Source organism: Triticum dicoccoides, chromosome 2A (assembly GCF_002162155.2).
Source record: "Triticum dicoccoides isolate Atlit2015 ecotype Zavitan chromosome 2A, WEW_v2.0, whole genome shotgun sequence".
Taxonomy (NCBI): Eukaryota; Viridiplantae; Streptophyta; class Magnoliopsida; order Poales; family Poaceae; genus Triticum; species Triticum dicoccoides.
In genome coordinates this window covers 356,533,319-356,544,474 of record NC_041382.1, presented here as the reverse complement: position 1 = coordinate 356,544,474, position 11,156 = coordinate 356,533,319, and the positions used below count along the sequence as shown (strand labels likewise).

Here is an 11,156-nt window from a genome sequence, read left to right as displayed (position 1 = left end):
TCAAGAATGCTGTTCCACCCGTTTTAACTTATGGTCAGCAAAGAAAAATGTTACCTCGGTAAAAGCAATTTTAACATGGTCCCTCTTACCTCCTCTTTTCACATGGGAGGTAAGAAGGTAAGAGTTACTCAGACCCACTACTTAATGGAAGCAACGGCTCAGATCTATTATATACTCTTGCCTCTCATGTGAAATGAGGATGTAAGAGGGACCATGTTAAGAAACCTTGGTATGAGATACTGGTGCATTTGGGATGCAATTTTTAGTTGTTCTTCAGTTGAGATTATTACTCTGATTCCGGCCAGTTGTGATGTTAATGACCTTATTTTTCTTTCATGTTTATATTTATATGAGTTCACGTTCCACGTTTACTCATACCACACTAAGCTAAATTTTAATCTCGTTGCTTCTGTACTAAATAAGTACTCCCTCCATTCCAAAATATAGTGCGCCCGCGCTTCCCGAGGTTCAACTTTGACCATAAATTTAACCAACGAGACCAACTGCGGCAGGAGAAAAAATTATATAATTGAAAACTTCTTTCGAAAACGAATTCACTGATATAATTTTTGCTCCCGCCGCAATCGGTCTTGGTAGTTAAATTTACGGTCAAAGTTGAAACACGTGGATAGAGGAAGCACTACATTGTGGAATGGAGGGAGTATGACTGAAAGATATCATGCGTTGTTATTTTTTGTGAAGGCATCCGTATCCAAAATCTTCAGCCAGGCCAAATCATAATGGATATAGATTTCCGTTGGGGTGGTGATCCAAGCATAATCCTTGCTGTTGATGCTCGAGTTGCATCACTGCCTATTCAGGTTTTGACTGTTTCTCTGTCTTTACTGTGGTTAACCTTGTAGGAGTGAGTTCTTATTAATTATACTTTTTTGTGAACCATCTCTCAGCTCAAGGATCTCCAGGTCTTTACCGTTGTTCGTGTCGTATTTCAACTATCAGAAGAGATTCCCTGCATCTCTGCTGTTGTCGTTGCTCTCCTCGCAGAGGCATGTATCTACTACTAAGCAGTTTTTGTATTTGAAAAATATACAAAAACTGGCAATTTCTTCAGTATATTTTTATTCGTAGCTTCACACAAGAGAACATCTGATTTTGAATTGAAGATAGGAAGAAAAAGAGTATAATGTTAACTGAGATGAGTTTTCAACTTACACACTGGACAACAAAAGCAGAGTGTCTACTCTTTTATTAACTGTGGACTGCTTCGTAATTAAGATGACATAAAATTGGAATTTCTTGGAGAAGATTTATTTGCTTCATTTCCTTGCACTTATTGGTAGTAGTTTGTTTCCCCTGCAGCAATAGTCCCAGTGCTTACCTCAGAATGGATCCAAAACATAGTTTAACCTGGGAAGGCTTTAACATTTGACCCACCCTGGTAAAAAAACATTTAACCCACAAAGAGAACCTATTTCTTGCAGTATATCATGGTAGCAGTTTAGACACTGCCAGTTTTTTTATATGGCAACTTTGGTACCACCAGTCTGATGTGTTGATCCTGGTGGCATTTCCATGAGACAATTTGGTAACGAAGATTCATGCTATGAAGCTCCTGCTATAGTTGAAAGGTTTTTAGATGTAATATTTGTGTCGACAACATTTCACAAGAAAAGTTATAAATGGCATTCCTGATGCGTGGAACCTTTTGCATTATCAAAGATGCGCATTTCCTGTATATTCGTTTATTGGGTTTCTTTGTGCTTCAGCCAGAGCCTAAAATACAGTACACATTGAAGGCTGTTGGGGGTAGTCTGACTGCTATTCCAGGACTTTCTGATATGATTGATGTAAGATGATTTGAATTTTTTTTTGAACATTGAGATTCTACTAACAGATTATGTTAGAGCTGATTCTTCTTCGTTCAATTAGGATACTGTCAATTCAATTGTCAATGACATGCTCCAGTGGCCACACAGGCTTGTTGTTCCACTTGGCGTCAATGTTGACACAAGGTGAGTTTTCTTCATTTCACTGCTGCGAAGGTCAATGGATCCCTGCTCCCCAGCTACACTGTGTGTGTGCCACTGGAAAATCATGTGGATGAAATTGCGACTGCAAGGTTGTGTAAAACTAACTGCTTTGCAGTGGGAGGTGACATATTTATAGGCAGGTAGTTTTGCAGTGGTATGTCTCGTATGAACCTTAGTTCTGTTATGAACCATGGTTGGAGAAAGATAAGACAGAGGTGAGCCAGACAGAGACCCCTGTACCTCTGAATGAGGGAGGGATCTTAGGACAAAGATGAGACAATAGCCTGGGATGTGGAACTGTAGAAATATTTGATATATTAGCTTCCAGCTATTAGCCCCCCTCCCCCCCCCCTCCCCTCCAGGTGACCTGGGGCTGGGGGGCAAACCCTAGATGGCAGCCGCCGCCCCCTCCTCATCTCCTCTCCTTGCCGCCTCCAGAGGCAGCTTCCGGGTTAAGCCTCACAGTTGAAGGGGGGCGGAGGGTGTCAGGCTGCAAGACATTCAGTTCTGGGTGTTCTAATCTTCAGCAAGTGGACGGCTAGGATTGAAGAACGCGATAAGATCCGATGGCTCGCCCTGCTCGCATCTACCGAATCGTTATTTACCTTTACTGTATCGTTTCACCTTGTCGTCACTATTTACTTTCCTCCCTTGCCAGCTGAGCTTCTTAAGCCAGCCCTCTCCTTTGTAACCGTATGCCATTTCTGAGAATTCTTTCTACCAAACACTTTACAGCTAATATAGCATATAACATTTGATGCTTATACTCTCGTGCTCAAGTTACGAACCCTAGCTTTCCCCCAAGTCGACCTCGATCTAGTTATGGCGCGTGACAATTGGTATCATGAGCCTGGTGGCTCCTCGGTGGCGTAGTGTTCTGCGTGAGGCAAGTAATTTCCCACCCTCCACACCCTCTCTTGCGGTGGTGTTGGCGGCACTGGCGGCGGTAGACCCATTCAGCAACAGCTCGTGGTGCAGGACTGGTTGCCGGAACACATCATTTCGGTGCTAAAATCCCTGGTCCTACAGCGGGTGGTGTTGCACAGTGACGGCGAGATTCATCGGTGCCCGAAGGGTCCAGAGCTTCAGATCGGGTTTCTGCAACCGGTTGTAAAATTCCTCTGACACTCCGGGATCAGGATGGGGCGCGCGAAGATGTGCGTGGATGAAGGTGACATACCTAATTTTCTTGCTATGAACGGCGATGTGTTGCAAAATCGAGAAGACACGACAGAACTTAAAGGTGACATGGAGGATCTGCGCAAGGATGTCCATGCTATCCATCTCAAGCAGGACGCCATTGCCAAAGTGGTGACGGGCGTGCAAGCCGCCATCTCTGTCCCGATTCAACAGTTGGCAACTATGGCCGATGTGCTCAAGAGTTTTGTTATCCAGTCGATCCAGTGTGTGTGTGCATATATCAGCATGCTACCATCCAGTAAGTTTGATTGGGCAACAGCCATGAAGTTCTTAAAATTTTATTTCGGAGCATCATTTCATCTAGCGTTCTCATTCAAATGCACCCCCCTGTAATAGACACTAAGTACTGTTCTTCAACGGCGTAGCCAGGAATTGTGGACACCCCGGACTGACTGCTGAAGGCCCAGCCAGAAGGCAAGGTAATGGGCTGCGCCCAGGGCCAAACGTGGTATCATCTAAAATATAGGCAAGGAATTGTTTCTACGTCCCGAGCCATGACCTGGGCTGCCTGGTGCCCAGAAATGCCTTTGCTGTTCTTCATCTCTAGATATTCTTTGCACAATCCAACATGTATTTCATACGGCAAAACATTTTATGCACACACATTCCGACACAAGTACATAATTTCTTGGTTTGATTTCTTTGACTAGCTTATAAGGATTTCTGATTGTTCTCCTTTGCGCATATTTCTTTTGAAGCTTTCCTTGTATACGTCTAAGATCCTGTTGGCATTTACTGAGTTTTAACTCTTTGATTTTCCACTGTTGTACTTACTTTCTCTGCAGTGAGCTGGAGCTTAAACCTGAGGGAAAGCTTTCTGTTACTGTAGTAAAAGCAACATCTCTGAAGAATAAGGAGTTGATTGGTAAATCTGATCCCTACGTGACCCTGTATGTGCGTCCCATGTTCAAGGTCAAAACAAAAGTCATAGATGACAACCTAAATCCTGAATGGAATGAAACATTTGAACTGATTGTTGAAGACAAGGAAACCCAATCTGTCATTTTTGAGGTAATTCTACGTTGTCCCTCCCCTCAACCTTTGAAGATGCGACTGCATTGTATTTCCCAGGAAAATAATGGGTCGTTCTCAACCAAATCTGTTTACAATATGTATTTCGCGAATGCAACGCGTGGCTGATGCTATTTGGCACAGGATGGCCCCTCTCAAGTGCAACACGATTAAGATGTTCACTAGCTAAATGCCTGTGCTTTGCTACGGGCAACAAAATAATATTAATGCAATATTTTTACACCCAAATATTGAGTGTTTTAAAGACTTACATGAAGGGCAACTTGGTCAGTAATAACATTGACAATTATTAGTTTATTTCCTCCCATCACAGCTAACTTAGTTATGCTGCTTCGCCAGATATGGTACAAACTATATTATGATTTTACACACACCTCAACTCTCTTGGTACCAAATTAATTATTTTACACAGAGAACTGATTGGATTTACACATTATAATGGCAAGTTGAGCGTTGTATAACAGCAATGAGCCTCATGTATCATATGTCATCATATGCCACACCCGCTTATTCAAGAGTTGTTATTAATCCTCTAGGAGAAATTTATTTGACACGCCTACCTTTTTCATATGCTTTGAATTAGGCTTAGATCAACATTTAATATGATATACAGTTATACACATGCATGGCATCAATGACAAATAGATTTCTGAGTGAACAATATAGATGAGCTCCAGCGAACCTTGGAGGAACACGAGTGAGGACTGAGTAATCTCTCCGCTTCTGCCATTCTCATTGAGCACCACAAGCTTGTTGAACGAGTAGCAGCCTGTCCGGCGAGCTCAGGCTGTTGGTTGCGTGCGCTGCCTTACCATTTGACCTCCACGCGTGCCCCCCGCAGCAACATTAGCTGCCTCGGGTCACAAGCTTTGGGGTGATGAGGTGGGAGGCGCAGGTGGATGAGCCTGTTGTCCATCCAAGACGAAAGGATTGAACCCTCACCGTCGCGGTGCATGCCACCGGGGAGCGTCCTGCTACGTCCGCAGTTCAGGTCTCTAAAACTGAACCTACATTGGACTCATTGGCTAGTGCAGCGCACGAGTTGGGCCATGGGCCATGTAATCCTGCGAGGGCCCAAGGGCATGTAGCTACTTAAGCGTGCGTGAAACCACAGTTAGGGTTTTATCAGTAAGAAAGTTGCGGCTACTCGCTCTTACCCTCTCGTGCTTCCTCACTTGGTCCCTCTCTCTTCTCACCTAGTCCCCTCCTCTCGATCCCCAATCCATCAGGCATTACATAGCCTTTCCAATTCTTTTTCTTCTACCTCCTCTGATCGCCGCCGCCGCTGTCAAATTGTCTTGACCAGTCGGTAACTCCACCGTGTTAAGTGTGGTTCATCTCGGTGAATCGCTCGAAATCCTGCATGGGGTTCGATCTGGTTCGGAGCGAGACGACAACACCCCCATCCAAACCGTTCGCTCAGACCCACCACGTCCTCTCGACCATGGCGGAAACCACTGACCAGTTGAAGAAGCTGCTCGAAACCGTCATCCATCCCTCCACGCGAATCAAACCACCGCTGACCAACGCGTTGAGGCTCAGCTCGCTTACAACAAGTAGGATTCTCACAAGCTCAAAAATCTCGCCAAACAGATCAACCTCACCCAAGTGGATGTCACGAGCTCGATTCTGCAGCAGCAGCAACTGCGGGTGCCATGTCGCCCACCCGGCGCCACAACCATCACCGATCTGACGGTTACACCGCCAGCCACGGCTCACGTGCCGCCGCTCTATACCACCAATCAACACTGGACCCTACCGATACTTGCCTCCTGAAAAGGAAGAGATCGCGAAGCAAGTTCAAGACTTGCTCCAGTTTGGCGTGATCGTGCACAGTATGAGCCCGTACGCCGCTCTTGTTCTGCTGGTCAAGAAGAAAGACGGTAGTTGGAGGTTCTGCATCGACTTTCGCCGCCTCAACAAGATCACTGTCAAGAACAAATTTCCTCTTCTGGTCATCGAAGAACTCCACGACGAGCCCGCGGGTGCATCTTATGTTTCCTAGGTAGACCCCTCCGTGCGGGCTACCACCAAATTCGCATGCGTGTCGAGGACAAGGAGAAGACGACTTTCAAAACCCATCATGGCCATTTCCACTTTTGGGTGATGCCCTTCGGCCTCTCCAACGCGTCGGCGATGTTCCAATGCTTCATGAACACCATCTTCGCCAAGTTTATCTGTAAGCTTGTCATCATATTTCTCGACAACATCCTCGTCTTCAGCATTGGCCTTTGCCAAGTTTATTTGTAAGTTTGTCATCATATTTGTCGACTACATTCTCGTCTTCAACACTGACCTGCAGGAGCATGAGCAATACTTGAGCATGGTGCTCTCCATTCTTTGTCAGCACGAACTGTACGTCAAGGCCTCAAGTGCTCTTTTGTGCAGCGGAGTATCGACTACTTGTGCATGTGATCTCCAAGGATGGAGTCGCCACCGACGCCAGCAAGACCAATGCAATGCATGCCTGGCCCGTACCAACTGTTAAGCTTAATGCACTAGTCAACGCAACCAACAACCCAAACTGATGGAAAGGGCTAGGCAATCCACATATACACTTCAACACCCCCTCTCACGTGTGACGCGGAAAGTCAACACGTGGATAGACATAGAGGTATGGCTCGGGAGGCCTATATGTGGACACAAAGGGGGAAACCGCAAATTTTGGATAAATTGCGGAAGCCATGATTTGAACTCAAGACCTTAGGCTCTGATACCATGTTAAGCTTCATACACTAGCCAACACAACCAAAAGCCTGAACTGATGGAAAGGGCTAGGCAATCCACATATACACTTCAACACCCCCTCTCACGTGTGACGCGGAAAGTCAACACGTGGATAGACACAGAGGTATGGCTCAGGAGGCCTATGTGGACACAAAGGGGGGAACCACAAATTTTGGATAAATTGCGGAAGCCATGATTTGAACTCAAGACCTTAGGCTCTGATACCATGTTAAGCTTCATACACTAGCCAACACAACCGAAAGCCCGAACTGATGGAAAGGGCTAGGCAATCCACACATACACTTCAACACCAACCACCGCCACGGAGCTTCGGGATTACTCGGGCTCACCGAGTACTATTGGAAATTCGTCCCCAACTATGGTGTCCTTACTCACCTCCTGACCAAGAAGGGCTTCAATTGGGACGAGCGAACCCAGGAGACGTTCGATCTCCTTAAGCAAGCCATGGCTCGGACGCCCATGCTCCCTCTGTCGGACTTCTCCCGGCCGTTTGCCATCTAGACGGACGCCTGTGACACGGGCATGGGCGTGGTGCTCGTGCAGGACGGTCACCCTGTGGCTTACATGAGCAAGGCATTGGGCATCAGAACCGGAAGCTATTGACCTACGTAAACGAATTTCTTGCCGTGAAAAAATGGCGAGCCTATCTCTAGCACAGGCCATTTGAAATCGCCACCAACACAAGAGCACGTGTGCCCTAGGCGACCAACAGTTGGACACAGAGCTCCGACGCAAGGCAATGTCAAAACCTGTCGGCCTTTAGTTCACATTTCGGTAAAAGAAGGGCACGGACAATGGGGCAGCCAATGCGCTGCGCACATGGGGCACCAGCTCGCGCTCGACGCGGTCTCCATCTGCCAATCACAGTGGCTATAGGAGGTAGACAACTCCTATGAGAAACAGACGCGACACACAAGAGCTCCTCGCCCAGCCGGCGATCCAAAGCCCTGACGACCAAGGCCGCATGTTCCTTCGCCAAGGTGACCGGCTCTGGATCGGCGCCAACACAGCTCTCCAACCAAGCTCATTTCGGCGCTCTATGAAAGTGTCGTGGGAGGCCAGTCCGGCATCGCGACGACCTACCAGCAGGTGCGCAAACTCTTCGCCTGGCCTGGCCTCAAGCACGTGGTCGAGGACTTTGTTCGTCGGTGCCTCATCTGCTAGAAGGCCAAGCATGACCATCATCACCCGGCGGGCAAGCTTCAGTCGTTGCCAATTCTTATCGAGCCATGGCACGATCTGACCAAGGACTTCATCGATGGTCCGCCCAAGTCAGGGGGCTACGACGCAATCATGGTCATCGTCGACCGGCTCATCAAGTTCGCCCACTTTGTGCCATTGCGCCACCCCTTCAACGCGACGCAAGTGGCTCGGGCCTTCCGGGATTCGATCATCAAGCTCCATGGAGTACCACACTCCATCGTCTCTGATCGTGACAAGGTGTTCATGAGTGCCATGTGGCGCGAGCACCTCACCGCTGCCATCACAAAGCTCCTGTACTCAATGACATACAATCCTCAAATCGACGGCCAGAGCGAGCGCATTAACCAATGCCTTGAAATGTACCTACGATGCACCATCCAAGATTGACCTAAGCACTGGCGCAAATGGCTCTCCGCAACGGAGTCTTGCTACAAGTTGACTCACTACTATTCGCTCAAATGCTCACCGTTCAAAGTTCTCTATGGCAAGGAGCCGAATTTGCGCGGCCTACTCTCCTTCAGCGACCAGCTGCCCACCTGCACGGCGAGCGGTGACCTGGACTGGGCCACACACACTGAGATGCTGCGCACCTAGCTTGAGCGTGCCCAGGACCGTTTCAAGAAGCAGGCTGATCGACATCCCACTGAGCGCATTTTTGACGTTGGCGAGCAAGTCCTCCTCGAGCTCTAGTTGTAGTTCCAAGTCTCTGTCGCTAGCAAGCCCTGCTGCAAGCTCGCGTACAAGTACTTTGGCCCCTTCACTGCCACCGAGTGTGTCGGCGCCCTTGCCTACAAGCTGGAGCTCCTGCAAGACAACAGGATCCACCCCGTCTTCCATGGCTCGCAGCTCAAGCCGTTCACCCCCAACTACTCATTGGTCTTCTTTGTTCTGCCCAAGATTTGAAACCTGACAACCACACCGCTAGCTCTGATCGCCATCATCCTGGAACGTCGCATGGTGAATGTTGGATTGCGGGTTCCGGCTAACCCTTGAGGTTCGAACTCTGGGGTGCGCACGAAGAACACACTCTCTCTAGTTCGCTCGCTCAACGATCTCACGGCCTAGCTCGATGAACCCAAGGAACAAGAGACACAAGGGTTTATACTGGTTCGGGCCACCTTGCAGTGTAATACCCTACTCTAGTGTGGTGTTGGTGGATTGCCTCACGGGCTATGGATGAACTAGTACAATGGACGAACAGCCTCAGGAGGAGAGGTGTTCTTGAGCTTGGTGAGCCGATAGATGTGAGGATGGAATGGATCTGATCCAAGATGAGTCCCCCCTCCCTATGGTGGTGGCTAGTCCTATTTATAGAGGCCCTGGTCCTCTTCTCAAATGTTTTAGGCGGGAAGGGATCCCACATCGGTCAAGTTTGAAGGGGGACAACTAGTACAAGCTATCCTGACAAAAGGTGGTTTTTGCCTGCCAAAGGCTTTGGTGGTGACGCTGCAGTGGGCTCCGTGGTGACCTTCGTCCCACCGTCCTGCTGGTCTTGGTCTTGTTGCACCGATATTAAAACATTTGCCTGATGCCTGGGACTCCTCGCCTGTGCCTGCCTCTTTAGCACGAAAAAGGAAACTGATACACTGCGCCCGCTGGCGCCTGCCTGGCCTTGGTCGTCATGGCTCACGTCACGTGAACCTCGCGAGGTGTGCCCCTTGCATAGAGATTTCCGCTCCTCGGGAGCCAGCCTAGTGAGGCTGCCCAGGAAGGTCTTGGCGTCGTCCGCCTCGCGAGGCTTGGCCCCTCGCAAGGGTCTTGAGCTGCTGCTGCTGAAGATGGGCCGTATCAGGCCATCGGTGGAGCCACGCTCAAGCCCGCAGGCAGGCAAGTCTGGGCACCCTTGGTCCTAGAATGCCGACAGTAGCCCCCGGGCCCAAGGCACGCTCGAGCTTGGTTTCGAGGCAAGGCCAAAGGGCAAGTGCGGAGCACCGTGGGCCCCAACCGCCTGCGGTCCTGATTGACGTGTGACGATTGACGGGACGTGGGCGCCTCCGCTTCCCCACGCTGCCTCGGCAATTGTTCGACTTGACGAGACCCTGCTGCACGCAGAAGAAAGATCATCATTACCTGTGATCGTGGAGGCCGGCAGTTGGCCTCCCTGAGGCTATAAATGAGAAGAGGGGCGGAGCCCCCGTTGCTCATCTTCTTCCCTACTCCGCTTGCTTCTTCTTTGCTTCGCCTTCTTGCTGTGACGCCCATGGCGCCGACGAAGAGGTTCTCGGCTGCGAAGAAAAGGAAGGCACGCCGGGAGGGGCCTGGCTCACCATCGCCCAAGACGGGGCGTGGCCGCCCCCGCAAGCACGTTGTGAACCCTGCTGTGGCCCCTCGGTGGCCGCAGCGGTGCCCCCTCCCGCGGCGGAGGCCGCTCTAGGCGGAGCAGCCCTTGCGTTGAGGGGAGGCGCGCCGTGGTCGCCTGGCCTCCTCGGCCGCGCTTCCATTCGGCAGAGGTGCTCCTGGAGTTCGTCGTGTGGTCGGAGTAGCCGTCCGGCACTTGGCTCCAGCTCCCGCGCTCCTTTACCGGCAAGCTGCCGACCGCAGGTCTTGACGGTTTCTGGTTGCAAGCTGACGGTTGCTGTAGCAAGGCCTCGTGGGCCGTGGTGGAGGTCTTCGCGGACAACGCGGTCCTGGCTCATGGCTGGCAGACATTCGCCCGCGCGCGCGGCTTGACCAGGAGGTGCACCCTCCAATTCAAGTACGACGGCGTCGCGACCCTCTATGTGAGGGTTTTTGGGGAAGATGGCCGCCACGCAGGGTGCTGCCCCGAGGACAGCGGTAGCGACGACGGGCCGGGCCTTAACAATGGCCGCGACGACGCCGGAGGCAAGCTCGCCCTTGGCGACGGTCGTGGCTCCTCTGGCGGCGGCAGCTCCTCCAGTGAAAGCTCTAGCAGCGGTGGCTACGACCAGCCGTCACGTCGCCGGGCTCGCTATGAGGACGGTGGTGGGTCGTCCCGCCGTCGCGCTCCGGTGAAGCGCGAGG

The 11,156-nt window shown here is 50.3% G+C and overlaps 1 protein-coding gene across 2 annotated transcripts in view; it reads left to right on the top strand.

The window, feature by feature from the left end:
• LOC119354584 (synaptotagmin-5-like) overlaps window positions 1–11,156 on the top strand; it is a 38,916-nt gene that overhangs the window by 6,247 nt on the left and 21,513 nt on the right. Inside the window, exons 5-9 of one of the 2 annotated variants that reach the window (XM_037621295.1) lie at window positions 703–821; window positions 909–1,007; window positions 1,728–1,808; window positions 1,891–1,973; window positions 3,977–4,202. In XM_037621295.1, the coding sequence (XP_037477192.1) occupies window positions 703–821; window positions 909–1,007; window positions 1,728–1,808; window positions 1,891–1,973; window positions 3,977–4,202 (608 nt within the window). The remainder of the gene's footprint in view (window positions 1–702; window positions 822–908; window positions 1,008–1,727; window positions 1,809–1,890; window positions 1,974–3,976; window positions 4,203–11,156) is intronic. The other variant, XM_037621296.1, reaches the window with a different exon arrangement.